The 17,503-nt window shown below is 38.9% G+C and overlaps 1 protein-coding gene across 3 annotated transcripts in view; it reads right to left on the reverse strand.

The window, feature by feature from the left end:
* Positions 1 to 17,503, reverse strand: part of NIPAL2 (NIPA like domain containing 2) — a 93,322-nt gene that overhangs the window by 53,943 nt on the left and 21,876 nt on the right. For all 3 annotated transcript variants that reach the window (XM_070383022.1, XM_070383021.1, XM_070383023.1), the window contains exons 2-3: positions 11,717 to 11,785; positions 10,496 to 10,667 (exon numbers count right to left, since the gene is read on the reverse strand). In XM_070383022.1, the coding sequence (XP_070239123.1) occupies positions 10,496 to 10,667; positions 11,717 to 11,785 (241 nt within the window). The remainder of the gene's footprint in view (positions 1 to 10,495; positions 10,668 to 11,716; positions 11,786 to 17,503) is intronic.

Below are 17,503 nucleotides of genomic sequence, written 5' to 3' on the forward strand. Positions count from 1 at the left end.
GTCCAATGTTACCGGATCTGATTCTTTAAGACAAAAATCCAGTTTTTGTGCATCACTGTCCAATTTTTAAACACGGGAAATCAATTTGTATTCTTAAAAAGCATTCTTTGAGCCAAACAAACACAGCAGAGGCCAGATCTGGTCTACAGGCCACCCCTTTGTAAACTCTGATCTAGTCCGCAAATGAAAATTCCATCAGCTCGCCTGCCTAGATATTCAGTTTATTGTTTAACCTCTATAATCCGAAGAGAAACCAGGGTATATGTTTATAATACAGGGAAGCAGAACACAAAGTACTAAAGAAAACACTCTTTTATAAAAAAAAGATCCCATGACATGAAAAGAACATATTTATACAATAATGCTACAAACAGTTCCTCACATGTAAATATCTGGCTTGTGGTTCCTGACCGCTTAAAATGGCAACTTTATTGTGCTGCTAAAAAGCAAACCACAAAAGCACTTTCATGTCAGTCACAATCAAACTTCAAATACGTGGGCAATGTTGAGTGCACTCACAGGCTCAAGCAACTCTAGCCATTTTGAGGTACTGACTTCTCCAAAAGGATCACTCCTCTTTAGTTGCAGAATTGGAGGAGAGAAGTATGTCAATTACAATGAATTCCAAGGAATTAGGATTCGAAAATCTGAGGATGTGACACTCTGAAAAATGTTTCTTGACCGAGAAAAAGTTGTCCCACCACCTATATTGGCAGGAAAGTATCCAGTAATTCACGTTAGTAAAAATCGCTAAAGGGTGTGGAGAAAAAGGAACCTTCCTACACCATTGGTGGGAAGGTAAATTGGTACAGCCGCTATGGAGAACAGTATGGAAGCTCCCTAAAAAACTAAAAATAGAGTTACCATGTGATCTGGAACTCCACTCCTGAGCATACATCCAGACAAAACTACAATTCAAAGAGATACATGCACCCCTACATTCATAGCAGCACTACTTACAACAGGCAAGACATGCAGGCAACCTACATGTCCACTGACAGATGAGTTGGCAGGTGAGCGGATAAAGAAGGTGCGGTACACATATACAATGGAATATTACTCAGCCACGAGAAGAATAACATAACGCCATTTGCAGCAACGTAGATGGCCCTAGAGATTTTCATATTAAGTAGAGCAAGGCAGACAGAGAAAGACAAATATTGTGTTATCACTTATTTGTGGAATCTAAGAAAATGATACAAATGAATTTATTCACAACACAGAAAGAAACTCACAGACACAGAAAATAAACTATGGTTACACTCTAGATGTAAATATAAGACAGGAAAACAACAAGGACTTACAGTATAGCACAGGGAGATACACTCAATATTTTTATAACACTCTATCACAGAAAAGAGTCTGAAAAACACGCACACATAAATAACTAAATCACTTTGCTGTATACATGAAACTGACACAATATTGTAAGTTAACTACACCTCAGTTTTTTTAAAAAGAGAAAAAATTGCTATTGTCATTTATTGAAGATAATGAAATTATAGGTAACATGCATAATTTCACATGAGGAAAGTTACCTGGATTAAGAACAAACATCTTTTCTACATTTTTCTTGATATACATTAGTGATTAAATTGAATGAAAGGACTCCAAAAATACGATCTCTGACAGGATTAACTGTGTATTATACATGTAATAGCACAATATATCATCATCAGCAATTTCTTTAGCAATACTGTGGTGTCCTCAAAAAGTAAGGATGGGTGGAAAAGATGTTTCAAATAAAGGTTTTTGGGTTTTAGGAATGCTTTCAGCTGAGAGTGCATGAGCAGACATAAAATGAGGACTTCAGGGATTTATTCCACACATTTTATTTAGGCAGGTTTTTGGGACAAATGTGCTACGGCAGACAACCCAGCAAGCCACCGAGAAAAGGGATATTTTCCGCATATTTCCAGAGTAAAAACAAGCGTCCGTGTGAAGTGCCACCATCACAGGCAGCCCATGAGCCCTGACAACCTCATTCAGGCTGGCGCCGAGCACAGGGCATTAAAGGACAGAGAATCCGCCACACTGAGGCTTGTGGGACGCTACAGGTCACTCGCTCATGGGCCTGTTTGTGTTTTCCTTCATTTGTTTCTAATAAAAATCTTGGAGACCAAAGTTACTGCTTGAGATGACTTCTCTGGAATTCCAAAAGGCCTCACCAGGGTTTTCTGGCTGCGCTATGACCATTGTTTAATGGAATACAGACACATTGCAGCTTACAGCTTCATAACGGCACACAGAAATACATGAAACAACATATATTTCCACATCATGAATTTCAATTTGAACAAAAGCCAGCATGTTAGGGAAAATGCACGATGGAAAAGACTTACCAGTCATCTGCTTCATTCTCGCCTCATTTTCTCAGTGCAGTTCAGATCTCCAGCCTTAATTCAAATTAGCCGAGTCACAGGGTGACTACTTCTCTTAGGAAATTATCCCAGGGCCAAGGAGACCTCACTGCTATCAATTTTATCATTCCATATAAAATTTCAAGTGTTTGATCTCATATAATTCATCGTGAATTTAATCTACTTATTACTCACTTCTATTCACCTGGGCAGTAATTAAGTAAAATAACAAGGTTGTATGTCTCATACAGTTCCCGGCACGGTGGATGTTCATTCAGCATTAGTTTCCTACCTTTAACTATTTCTAAACTGTTACCTGAATTTAATTTGGAAAAAGTGGATCTATTCTCTGAACTCTAATTACTTTCAATCAATACACTCAGAGGTATAGAACTGAAAAATGTCCATCATGTTTTATTTCTCCCACCCTTCCTGCCCCCGCAACAACATCCCTTCATATCCCACTCCCTAGCTACCCCTAGACAAGTCAATTTTATACTGAGAGAAGTCTACCATGAACCTCCTTCATTTTCTGTGGCTTCAACTCTTCAGTTTATTGATAACTTTATTATTTTCACTCATCTCTCAATGGTTATGCATAGCATAGATCACCATCAGGGGATAAACAGAAAAAAGCAAACATAAAATGTAAGGGCACACTTTGTATTAATAGATGCACAAATAATCTAACTCAACCCCCCAAGGACAGGCTTATAAACCTGTAAGTCTTTACAGAAGTGAATATTCACAAGTTCTTTGCAATAAATGTTTAACCATTGCACTTCATCAGGAATTGAAATCTTTTAAATAACACCTTGGAGAAGGAAATGGCAACCCACTCCAGTATTCTTGCCTGGAGAATCCCATGGACAGAGGAGCCTGGCAGGCTACAGTTTATGGGATTGCAGAGAGTCGGACACAAGTAAGAGAACAAACAAGCAACACCCTAGAACAGAACACTTCTCTTCCTATATCCTAGAACAGGATGTCCTAGAATACTCAATCCTCACTTTATCAAAATTCAAATTCAAACCAATTCTGTGAGGCTGTATGATTTCTTGTATCATGCTGTCCTGAAAAAATCAGACAGCCAGCAACATGACACATAGTCCCAATCTCCAGGTCTCAGCTGAATGGCCAAGATGAACATTAAGCAGCTCATGCGTTGCATGATGAGCATCACCAAAGGGGAAGTAAGGGTCAAAGCTTCTACATGCAGTTGAACAGGCTGTGCACTGCACAAAGACACTACATGTGAGGGGGCACCACCCACAGCTCAGGTCTTGGTGCTTCGTATATTTCTCAGGACGATTTTCCGACAGATGGCACTAGCGTGTCCTGCTCCGATGACATTATTGTCTTAACATAATCTGCAGACCAAAATAAAGTATGAGAAAGGCTGCCTTTTTCTAATTCACAAAAGGGCACCAATAGATGAGAGGAGGGCCCATGCAGGGTGCTAAGGGAGCAGAGAAAAAGCCGGTTTAATTTAACACAGAAGCCAAAAAAAAAAAAAAAAAGGCCTCCTGGGGAAGAGGGACAGGAAAGATTAGCAGCAGTTTAAAATTTTATTACAAACTGCACAGAATATCCAACTTATTTCTCTTTATTGGATTTCTGGTGTAATAAATAGTTTCTCAGAAAAACACTTTCTCAAATTGCAGTTAGATCTGAATGTCTCTCTGAAGTTAATTAGGAAGTGAACAAAAGTGCTCTGAAGCCAGAGCAAGAAGACAGAAAGTTGCACGCACATTTCAGACTGTTTTCCCTCGGACAAAATTCTGTGTTTGTTTTTTATATGTATTTTGTTTTGCTAGGTTATTTGGAAATTCTGGTAGTTTGCAACACATTTTGGTGGGGAATATGTGGAGGAGTCAAAAGATAATTGCTGCTTAGAGGCTGAACAAATGAGCTGTGAGGAGCCTACCCTTCTTCTCCCTGAGAATTAATTACTGGAGGACCAATGCTGAAGCTGAAGCTCCAATACTTCGGTCTCCTGATGTGAACAACCGACTCATTGGAAAAGACTCTGATGCTGGGAAAGATTGAGGGGAGGAGGTGTAGGGAGCAACGGAGGATGAGATGGTTGGATGGCATCACTGACTCAGTGAACATGAGTTTGAGCAGACTCTGGGAGACAGTGAAGGACAGGGAAGCCTGGTGTGCTTCAGCCCATGGGGTTGCAAAGAGTCGGACATGACTTTAGTGACTGAACGATGAACAACGACAATGGTAAGGACAATAAAAGGCATTTCTTGAGTGGTTCATTCATTTTTGAGAATTTAACAACCAGCCGTCTTCATAAGCACAGAAGTAAAGTCCCTTATAAAGAATAATGTACTCTACTTCTAGTTAATTAAAAATATAAGTCACAGTGACGATGGCCAGACTTGTGACTGTGTCAAACACTGCACTGTGTATCCAACACTGTTCTTCAGTGTTTGTGTTTGCTCAGTTCTTTCCCATGACAACTTCTGAGGGAAGAACTGCTTCTATTCCCATTTTATAGATGATGAAACTGAGGCATAAACCCATCTAAGCCACTTGCCTGAGGTTACAGAGCTTTCCAGGCGCAGCTCCTAGGGCTTGTACTCGTCACCATTCTACTGCCCTGTCTTATTGGGAAGAGTATCCAGCCAAGGCTTTAGACAAAATTGAAACACCAACTCTTAAGATTTCTTAATTAATGGAAAAACAAACTCCTAGAATTAACCATGAAAAAAAGTGAAACTGGTAGTCACTCAGTCATGTCTGACTCTTTGCAGCCCCATGGATTGTAGCCCACCAGACTCCTCTGTCCATGGGATTCTCCAGGCATTACTGGAGTTGGTTGCCATTCCCTTCTCCAGGGAATGGAGGTAGCCATTTCCTTCTCCCAACCCAGGGATCGAACCCAGGTCTCCTGCATTGTGGGCAGATTCTTGACTGTCTGGGCCACCAGGGAGGCCTGCCAGCATATAATCAGCATTTTAGCCAGAACAAGCTTTTATACTTATTATTCACTGAGAAAGCCCTCCAGTGAGAAAAGGAAGGTAAAAGTAGAAGGTGATACAAGAATATGAGGGCTCTGAGCCTCTTTATCCAATAGAGGACCAAGGCCTGGGCATTCAGAGCTGCCTGTGTATCAGGATTACTCCCATTATCCACCTCCCCACCCTGCTGTAGGTACCGGCCAGGTATCTATCCTGTCTGAGTCTCTTGAACGCTCTGACTGCTTGTGAGCGTTGCCGTAAGGACTCTTTAGAGGGTTTTCTGCAGAACTGTTGTCCCTTGAGATGCTTCTTATAAAGGCATCTTGTGGACAATAGATTTGGAAAGCTGGCTTACTGCATTTGCTTCTGAAAAATTGACAGCATGCCTGGGCCTATCCCAGAGCCTCAAGAAATCCTCTACTCAGGAAACCTGTGTACTGTTTTAAATCCAATATTGCAGAAACCTGCTTGATTACAGAATTCTTTGTTTCTTAGAACGCCTATGAAACCATCAGTAAAACTCGTGCCTGAGAAGATGCCACCTCCAGGTAAGCATGTCCGTGTAGAGCAGCAGGACACATAGAGAGAAGGAAAGAAAGACTAGAAGGGAAGATGGTTCAAGGCGAGAACGTGGGTGGAGTACAAACTGAAATGTCCCTGGTGGTTACTGTAGTGCTTCTTACGTGCTAGTCCTAAAAAAAAAATCTGTTGCACTGAAGGGTACAAAGGGAGGAGGAATTTGATTATGTAAGACAAAGCAGTGGGACTGACATATTAGCAGCCTGGGCTTAGTGACCCACACAGTATCGCCTTACTTCTGGAGAGGAGGAAAAGGAACACAGTGTGTTGGTATGAACCAGGCTACCCAAGGAGAATGAAGAAGATGGAAGAAAGTTCCTTCACTTGGACTTAAGAGCTAAAACTTAAAAAAAAAAGTTTGGACTTCAGTTTTCTTTTTTTTTTCTTTTCAAACTTTGAAAGCCACAAAAGACAGCAGAAAAGCCAGAAAAGAATATGCAGTCTCTCAAGCAACATTGCAACAAATATTACCTTTGTTTAAAAAAAAAATCATAGGAAGGTTTGATTTCCTTCTTGAAGCTCCCAAGAAATAATAGGGAAAATGAAATTAGTGAAGTGTAGATCCTTTTCTGCCTCAGCTGTAGATACAGCCTTAGGATAACGTATTTATGAAAAAATACTGTCCCCTTCGCTTCACGTTTTCTAGAGTTTCTAGAACCTTTATAAAGAATTATAAAAGTGGTAGGGGGTTGTCCTGGGGAAAATCCTCCATCTCCAGCATCCCTTACCCACCCACAGCACTGCACAGTGACCTGAATTCAAAGCAAGAGTGCTGTGGGAATATTATTTATGAGCACATATTACCGTGTGCAAAGACTGCAAAGCAAGAAACAATTTGTTTGAGGCTATAGCTTTACTTCTTGGAATCATTTTAAATGGGTAGAGAGGGAGGTTGCTAAAAATGCTCTAAAGTTGAAGCATTAATCCAGGCTAGGGGTAGACGAAGACAAACGAAGGAGAGCGTGGAGAAGAGCCCACCTCCAAGTCTGAAGGTGGGTGGGCTGCCCCACCCCTCCAGGAAAGCTGGCAGGACACTGTCCGAGGGGTAGGCAGTTAAACTTAAAACCTCCCATTATTAATGAGAGCTTCGAGCAAGTCAGGCTGAGACAAGCAGCTTCACAGGCGGCTTCACTGAAGGTCTGTGAGGAGTTTATCAGGGCTGGCCCTTCATCTCTGATAATTTCCGAATTCTCACTTCGGGTCTCAAGCGGCCTGGCTTATCTTCATTTCTGTGAGATCTCTGGTGTTTATAATAAATCCGGCACACCCGCCTTCCTTTGTGCTAGTTGGAATGGCTCTTTTCTTGTTCCCAGAAAAAAGCTTCCCAGGAGCAGGGGATTTGAGATAAACGGAGAATTTCAGTACAATGTGGTGCACTCAGCCCTCCCCCGGGCCTCTGTGTGATCTGCCTGGATACTTCTGTTCTAGGCTATTGCACTGAAACAGCACGAAGCAGAAGAACCGAAACTAGAGATGAGCTCTGAACAGACAGTCGCTATGAAAAATAATACAACATTTTCAGAACAACCGGGGCCTACAGAAGTCTCAAGGTGACAATATAACTATGTGTGCGTGCCAATCACTTCAGTCATGTGCAACTCTTTGCGACCCTACAGACCACAGTCCTCCAGGCTCCTACGTCCATGGGAGTCTCCAAAAGAGAATACTGGAGTGGGCTGCCATGCCTTCCTCCAGGAGATCTTCCTGACCCAGGGATAGAACCTGCATCTCTTATGTCTCCTGCATTGGCAGGCAGGTTCTTTACCATTAGTGCCAGTGGGGAAGCACAATATAGCTATATCTTTTTATCTATTATTTCTTAGATTTTGAGAAGGAAAAAATATAAAGAATGTCCCTGTACACAGTATATGCAGTAGTAAATAGAAGATAAGATACCTTTTTTTTTTTTAATATCTAAGAACTGTACAAAAAAGAGCTTCATGACCCAGATAATCACGATGGTGTGATCACTGACCTAGAGCCAGACATCCTGGAATGTGAAGTCAAGTGGGCCTTAGGAAGCATCACTACGAACAAAGCTAGTGGAGGTGATGGAATTCCCGTTGAGCTATTCCAAATCCTGAAACATGATGCTGTGAAAGTGCTGCACTCAATATGCCAGCAAATTTGGAAAACTCAGCAGTGGCCACAGGACTGGAAAAGGTCCGTTTTCATTCCAATCCCAAAGAAAGACAATGCCAAAGAATGCCCAAACTACCGCACAATTGCACTCATCTCACACGCTAGTAAAGTAATGCTCAAAATTCTCCAAGCCAGGCTTCAGCAATACGTGAACCGTGAACTTCCTGATGCACAAGCTGGTTTTAGAAAAGGCAGAGGAACCAGAGATCAAATTGCCAACATCCGCTAGATCATGGAAAAAGCAAGAGAGTTCCAGAAAAACATCTATTTCTGCTTTATTGACTATGTCAAAGCCTTTGACTGTGTGGATCACAACAAACTGTGGAAAATTCTTCAAGAGATGGGAATACCAGACCACCTGATCTGCCTCTTAAGAAATCTGTATGCAGGTCAGGAAGCAACAGTTAGAACTGGACATGGAACAACAGACTGGTTCCAAATAGGAAAAGGAGTACGTCAAGGCTGTATATTGTCACCCTGCTTATTTAACTTCTATGCAGAGTACATAATGAGAAACGCTGGACTGGAAGAAACACAAGCTGGAATCAAGATTGCCAGGAGAAATATCAATGACCTCAGATATGCAGATGACACCACCCTTATGGCAGGAAGTGAAGAGGAACTCAAAAGCCTCTTGATGAAAGTGAAAGTGGAGAGTGAAAAAGTGGGCTTAAAGCTCAACATTCAGAAAACGAAGATCATGGCATCAGGTCCCACCACTTCATGGGAAATAGATGGGGAAACAGTGGAAACAATGTCAGACTTTATTTTTTTGGGCTCCAAAATCACTGCAGATGGTGACTGCAGCCATGAAATTAAAAGACGCTTATTCCTTGGAAGGAAAGTTATGACCAACCTAGATAGCATATTCAAAAGCAGAGACACTACTTTGCCAACAAAGGTTCGTCAGTCAAGGCTATGGTTTTTCCTGTGGTCATGTATGGATGTGAGAGTTGGACTGTGAAGAAGGCTGAGCGCTGAAGAATTGATGCTTTTGTACTGTGGTGTTGGAGAAGACTCTTGAGAGTCCCTTGGACTGCAAGGAGATCCAACCAGTCCATTCTGAAGGAGATCAGCCCTGGGATTTCTTTGGAAGGAATGATGCTAAAGCTGAAACTCCAATACTTTGGTCACCTCATGCGAAGAGTTGACTCATTGGAAAAGACTCTGATGCTGGGAGGGATTGGGGGCAAGAGGAGAAGGGGATGACAGAGGATGAGATGGCTGGATGGCATCACCGACTCCATGGACGTGAGTGTGAGTGAACTCCAGGAGTTGGAGATGGACAGGGAGGCCTGGCGTGCTGCGATTCATGGGGTTGCAAAGAGTCGGACATGACTGAGCAACTGATCTGATCTGAAGCAGGTTTTGTTTTATTTTTTTTAATTTTGATAAGATACTTTCAAATTGCTGATTTTATCTGAATGTTAAAAATGTCAAATGATTATATAAATTGTGTGCCTATTCAGAGTAGGGTGATTTTAACTGAACAATTTCTAGAAAGCCAAAAAAGCATTCTTTGCTAACCATTCTATTATTGTACATTATGAAATTATTTTAAATAAGATACTTTAAATGATTAAGAAGGGGAGACTGCTTTCAAAATGAAACAAACTTCCCTTTGAGTATACATTATTTCAGTTTAAATTATGTTTTTAAAGAGAATATCATATAATTTTTTGGAAAATATTACACCTGGGATAATATGCCTGATCTAGTTGCTACCAGACAATAACCATCAACTTGTTTCTATTTCAATGAAGATTCCAAGTTCACAGAAACTTAGAAACATGCTGTTTTCGTAGCAGCAGATAAAGGGTGAAACTCAAAAGATTTTATTGATTTTAACACAGCTTAGAGAATTTGCTCTCTTTTTTAGCAGTAATTTTTGCTTTTTCTTTAGTCTTTAGCAACATCCCATATTCTCTTGTCTAAATGTATCTAGCAAGTCATAAAAAATTTTGAAAGTAGGTTAATTATGACATTACTGTAAAATTACACATTCTTAGAGATAGTAATATATCTAACTCTTAATGTAAAAGAGATGCTAAACTATGGATCAGGCATCAAGGACTCTACATGTCATGTCAGTTTAACATATGAATAAAATATGTCCTTCTATCACAAATGTTTTAAGATAATTCATTAATGATTAAAAAGCATGTATAACATTTGCTGTGGCTGTTGATTTATTGACTCAGACACCGGGAATCAGGCTTTTAAACATAAACGTTACAGCTACAAAATGCGTTTCTTCATGGTTAATGGGGCACCATGACAATGAATAACTGAAATTAGGAGTATAATTGTTCCAAGTGAGCATGCTAAGAAAAAAGGGAACAGAGTTTTTTCTTCTGGGCCTGTGTTCAGTTGGATGTTTTTTCACCGATTATTCTGATCTCTTAAAATTTCTATTTGTCAAAACACAGAGAAATGGCCCACCTGTAACAGACATACAGCCTAAGGGAGCGATGAGAGTAATGGGGGCGAATCCATAGGCCACGAAGTTTCCCGTCTCTCCCAGGGCCATCAGTATGACTCCGCCCCACCACAACACGCTCCTGAAGTATGGCCTTGGGTGTTCCTGCTGTGCCGACCGGAGATGTGAATACTTCTAGAAGTCAAACAGAATGTAAATAAGAAAACATTTCCACGTAACTAAAACTTGCCTTGAAAATTTTGGTCCTATAAAATTGCTTCATGGCTCTTAAATTTATTTGCCGATTATAATAGAGCAATTATTATGATTTTCTGTTTTGTTCCAAACATACTAAAAGTGACTCATACTGACACAGTATTTTATAGTTTAAAGGGCCTTCTTCAATATTAATTAATTCTCATAGCTCTGTGAATAAATATCATTATTACTATCTAAAGGTGGGATGTATGTTAAGGAGTTAAGTGACTTTTTATTCTACCACACCAAAATACTTCTTTTATTAGATTGTCAAAAAAAAAATCAGGTTCCCAAAATAAACATCATTGAAATAAATATGCTAAATTATTAAAGAAACACCTTTGGAAAAGGGATTTAAAGAAAGCATATCTTAGGATGAGTCAAAGTAGCTACCACAATAAATGTTACAGGGCAGAAAGCTCTGGTAGCAGAGGGTTGGGATGGAGGAACTCATTTCTATCTGCTTTGAATATATTCTTTTATTGCAAACATGTGAATTCCTGAAAAACTGGCCATTAAATAAAGCCCTATTTCCCTCTTGATTTTTATGATAACTTAACTCACTTCTTTAAGAAGTATGTACAATTCTAGATGACTTTAAAATTTTTTCTTTAAATTTTTCTTAAAAGCTTCAGAAGTTATTCAGAAAATAATAAAAGTACTATAAGAAAATGTAGAACATTAAATAAATCTTGGTTTATGCCAACATTATGAACATCTTTTCTCAGTGTGATACAAATTCACATGAAGTTTGACTGGGGTATACAATATTAATAAGAGGTTCACAAAAACTTTTAACTTCTTTTAAAATCAGAAGAAAAAACATGAATACAATCCAATCAGTACTACATCTGTCTTTGTATCAATAAGGACATAAGATACACTTTCTTTAATGGAGGAAGAAGGCAAGAGTGTCTGAGGCTTATTAAAGTCATAATGTGTTCCTGGATCAAACAACAGAGTTAGAAAAATAAGCTTCTTCTTACCTGAATATTTAGGGAAATGCTGATTACCAGGTTTCCTAAAATGGCCAGCAAAACTCCAAAAAGGTGAATCTATAAAAGAAAATGCTTTCTTTAAATAGCACTTGTAAGATATTTACCAGAAAAAAAAAAAACTACAAAAATTTAAGTTGATACATTCATTCCTTTGTTCATTCATTCTGCAAATATTTCCATAGCACCCATTTGCCAGGGTCATTTGGAATACGGACAACGGTTTTATTAGGATTAATTTCTCACTTTAGTCAAATATTATTTTTTAGAACTAGTTCAATCTGTATTTAATTCTCTAGGTACTTGCTCCATTTACTAAAATAAATCGTCATCAGGTTCTCACTTTTTCCCACTAAGATGCTTCTGCTGCTGCTGCTGCTAAGTCGCTTCAGTCGTGTCCGACTCTGTGCGACCCCAGAGACAGCAGCCCACCAGGCTCCCCCATCCCTGGGATTCTCCAGGCAAGAACACTGGAGTGGGTTGCCATTTCCTTCTCCAATGCCTGAAAGTGAAAAGTGAAAGGGAAGTCACTCAGTTGTGTCTGACTCTTTGCGACCCCATGGACTGCAGCCTACCAGGCTCCTCCATCCATGGGATTTTCCAGGCAAGAGTACTGGAGTAAGATGCTTCTTATCCTGTTTTCAATTTTCCTCAGCAACTCCTCTGATTGGGGTGTTCATTGCCTCAAGTATGTGAATGCTTTTCTCCCTCTTTTTTTTTTTCTTTTCTTTTTCTTAAGACATTCTGGTAGACGGGAAGATATTTTGGGAAACTGTGGTATGAAAGAAAGATCATTGGCTTTGGAATTAAAGGATAAATCTGAAGTTCAGATCTGCTATTTTCTGATGGGCAACTTTGAGCAAGCTATTTCAGATCCCTGGATCCAGTAGACAGGGGTTGTTGGATAAGATGTTTCCAAAATCCTTTTATCTCTAAAGTGTTATGAACTCTACCGAAGACAGACTAAATTTTCCACTGCTCCCCTGGTCAAGAACCCACAATCCCTCTCTACAGTCAACTACATCGAATATAAAACTACTATTCCAGCTCCCCATAATCCATCCTCATCCTGAACGCCTGCTGTCCACAGCACACTCAAGGTGCTCTCTCTGCCTTGGGTAACCTGGTTCTCGTCTTCTCCGGTCAGATGTCATACCCTGCTCAGGTCATTCCTCTCACCCAGGCAGCATCTCCTTCCCCGAAGGAGATGTCATTCCAAACAGACCTCACCCTCCTGGCCTTACAACCGTCTCAGACACCACAGCCCATCTTTACTGTCTCAGAATCTAAACGGTGCACATCCCTATTTCTTCTTTTATACTGTCCTGTGTATCATCAGGCTCTATCAAGAGATGGCAAATTCTCCAAGGGAAGAGGATCGTGTCTTAGGCTTCCACCAAGTCTTCTACATCATCTACTATACACAATGAGCGGCTTAAAAAAACACTTGCTTGAAAAAGCATATAGTGGTTTAAAACAAGAACTACAGAGGTTAAAAAAATAAGTTTTGACACATTGTCCAAGATGTTTACTATAGATAGCATATGTATTATTTGATAACTTCAAAAGATGTATTTACTGCTACTATCTAGGTACACGGAGAAGGCAATGGCACCCCACTCCAGTATTCTTGCCTGGAAAATCCCATGGATGGAGGAGCCTGGTAGGCTGCAGTCCATGGGGTCGCTAAGAGTCAGATACGACTGAGTGACTTCACTTTCACTTTTCACTTTCATGCATTGGAGAAGGAAATGGCAACCCACTCCAGTGTTCTTGCCTGGAGAATCCCAGGGACGGGGGAGCCTGGTGGGCTGCCATCTATGGGGTCACACAGAGTCGGACACGACTGAAGTGACTTAGCATCTAGGTACAAAGATGTAATATCTGCTAATAGTAAGAATTAGTAATGATAGAAGGGCTCTTCCCCCTTCTTCTTCTTTAGTACAGAACTTTTAACTAGCTTCAAATTCCAAAGCATTATTTGAATTTCAAATGAACATTACAAGCACAAGGAACCCTTTTCAGTATGCAAAATGCCTTTGAAGTTTTAGAACTTTATTATGCGTGCTGAAGTGAAATTCAGTATTTTTTAAAAAATGAAGCAGAAAAGCTGAAAACCCATTTAATAGCTGACATATAATATCCATAGTCTTTAATCAGTTAAGAATTTTCTTTTCCTAATAAAGGCAGTTGGCAACAATTTTGATCACTGTTCCTCATGGGGAACAATTGTATCATAATCTAATGTGCTATTTCCATGCTTTCGATTTACAATTGAGTACATTTGGCAGTAATCAGGAAAATAAAAATTCAGAAGAAGTTTGGGATTGAATGAGTAATTATGAAAATCTTCTGTAATTATAAAAGTAAATTGGTGAATAGAAATAACTTACTTCAAAATTCTTTAAATGATTCACTGAGTAGTTTAAACACCACCAGGCCCAGTGTTTAGAAATTGGTTAGCAGGATTTGGCAATGATTTCTTGGATATGACATGAAAAGCACAGGCAACAGAAGAAAAAATAGATAAGTTGGACTTTATCAACAGTGAAGTATTTTGTGCATCAAAGGACACTATTAGCACAGTGAAAGGCAACCCACACAACGGGAGGAAATATTTGCCAATCATGTATCTGATAAAGATTGGTATCTAAAATAGATAAAGAACCCCCACAACTGAACAGCAACAAAAAAATTAACAATGCAGCTGAAAAATGGTCAAAGAACTTGAATAGACTTTCCTCCAAAGAAGATCCATAAATGGCCAATAGGCACATGAAAACATGCTCAATAGCACTAATCATTAGCAAAAGGCAAATCAAAAACAATTAAAAAATAATAGTAAGCTTTGGTAAGGATGTGGAGAAACTGAAATTCTTGTTCACTGCTAGTGGAGATGTAAAATGGGATGGCTGCCGATCTCATGTCATATACAAAAAAATCAGCTCAAAATCAACCAAAGACCTAAATGTAACAGCCAATACGATAAAATTCTCAGAATAAAACACAAGGGTAAATCTTTGTGACCTTAGATTTGGCCATGAATTCCCATAGATAAGACATCAAAAGCATAAACAACAAAGAAAAAAATAATTGGACTCATTAACATTAAAAAATTGTGTATTTCAAAGGACACGATCAAGAAAGTGAAAAGATAATCTACAAAATGGGAGACAATATTTGGAAATCATACATCTGATCATATATCTGATAAGGCACTTATACCTAGAATCTATAAAGAACTCATATAATGCAGTAATAATGACAAATGACCCAATTAAAAATGGGCAAAGGATCTGAATGGACATTTCTCTAAAAAAGACAAATGGCTAATAAGCACATTGAAAAGATGTTCAACATCACTAGTCATTAGGGATTGCAAATCAAAACCATGGTGATAAACCACTTCATACCAAATGAGATAGCTATAATAAAAAGTCAGATAATAACAAGCATTAGTAAGGAGGTAGATAAATCAGAACTCTCACACACTGCTCATGGAAATATAAAATGGTGCAACCACTTTGGAAAACAGTCTGGCAGTTCTTCAAAAAGTTAAGCACAGAATTTACATTTGACTCAGCAATTCCATTCCTAGGTATAAATCCAATAGAAATGAAAATGTGTCCATACAAAAACTTGTACACAGATCTCCATACCAGTATTGCTCAGATTAGTCAAAAGTGGAAGTAGTGAACAGACAACCAAAATGTGGTATATTCATACAATGGGATACTGTTCATCCATAAAAATGAATGAAGTAATGACATATGTTACAACCTAAGTGAACCTTGAAAAGTTTATGCTGGGTGAAAGAATTAAGTCACAGAAGAGCACATATTTTAAGATTCTATTTACATGAAAGGTACAGATTAGGCAAAACTATAGAGACAGAAAGCAGATTTGTGGTTGTTTAGGGGTGGGAAGGAAGAGGGCTTGGGCATGACAGCTGAAGGCTGGGGCTTTCTTTTTGAGGTGATAAAAATGTTCTAAAGTTGATTGTGGTGATGTTTGTACCACTCAGTGAACTGTACACTTTAAATGAGTAGATTATATGCTATGTGAATTATATTTCAATAAAGTTGTTACCAAAAAAAAAAAATGATTTTAAAAACACAGGCATTTACTTTTTTTGTCCAAAGAAATAAAATGCTACAAATGTAACAAGCTCTACTTCAGTCTCTTCTCCCTCCCAGAGATAAATGACTGTTTTTATGAAGTTAACATAAATATATTTCTTTCCTTCCTTGATTTATTTTTAATATCTTCATTTTGTTTACTCCATTTTTCCTTTTTTGTCTTCTTCATTTGAACTCTTAACTCATCAGCTTTTTCTGCTTCTATCCAGTGATATATGCAAATAGGGATACTCATTTCTAAGTATATCTTCTGTTTTAGCTGCCTGCATACTTTTGGCATCCACAGTTTTCACTGGCATTTAGTTCTAAATATTTTATGATCATCTTATTTTAATCTGAGCCTATATTATTAAAAGGTGTATTTTTCAATATTTCTAAATGAATGGGGTGCTGATGTTCACTTTCTTGCTAATTTCTAATTTTACTGAGTTGTGGGCAGAAAACATGCTGTGTATAAATTAACATTTGCCTTTCACCTATTATACTGTGTAAATTAAAATTTGTGACTGGCTGGTGTAAGGTCAAACAAGTGATCCATGTATGTTTCAAAAAAAATTACTTAATAGTTGAGTTAATATATTTTATATATTCTATCTATTCATCTATCTCCATTAATTCATTGCTCAAATCTTTGCTATTCTTACTAAATTTTGGATTGTTTGTTTATTAATTACCTAGGGAGGTATGTTAAAAATACATTCAAATGTGTCAGTTCAGTTCAGTTCAGTCACTCAGTTGTGTCCGACTCTTTGCGACCCCATGAATCACAGCACGCCAGGCCTCCCTGTCCATTACCAACTCGTGGAGTTCACTCAAACCCAGGTCCATTGAGTCGGTGATGCCATCCAGCCATCTCATCCTCCGTCGTCCCCTTCTCCTCCTGCCCCCAATCCCTCCCAGCATCAGAGTCTTTTCCAATGAGTCACCTCTTCGCATGAGGTGGCCAAAGTATTGGAGTTTCAGCTTTAGCATCCTTCCTTCCAAAGAACACCCAGGGCTGATGTCCTTCAGAATGGACTGGTTGGATCTCCTTGCAGTCCAAGGGACTCTCAAGAGTCTTCTCCAACACCACAGTTCAAAAGCATCAATTCTTTGGTGCTCAGCTTTCTTCACAGTCCAACTCTCACATCCATACATGACTAGTGGAAAAACCATAGCCTTGACCAGACAGACCTTTGTTGGCAAAGTAATGTCTCTGCTTTTCAATATGCTGTCTAGGTTGGTCATAATCTCCTTTCAAGGAGTAAGGTCTTTATGTTAAAAATACACTCAAATGTGTACCTACCCATTTTTCCTTTTAAATCTATTGAGCTTTGCTTTATGTTTTTAAGACCATAGTGCCAGGTGTATACAGGTTCAGGATTGTTTTATCGTCCCAGCTAATTGTTCCTTTTATCATTAAGTACTAATCTCAATGTTTTTTCTTTAAAATCTATTTTAGCTGATATTAATATACTTTCTTTTGATATTTGCCATTTTCCACATCACTTTAACATTTGTGTGTCATATTTTAGTCATCTCTAATACCCAGAAAATAACTGGATTAAAAAAACCCTGACACTTTGTGAAATGGGGAGGTGAGTCCATTTTGTTTATTGTGACTATAAACATATTTTCATTTATTTCAACGTCATTTTTG

This window comes from Bos mutus, chromosome 14 (assembly GCF_027580195.1).
Source record: "Bos mutus isolate GX-2022 chromosome 14, NWIPB_WYAK_1.1, whole genome shotgun sequence".
Lineage (NCBI taxonomy): Eukaryota > Metazoa > Chordata > Mammalia > Artiodactyla > Bovidae > Bos > Bos mutus.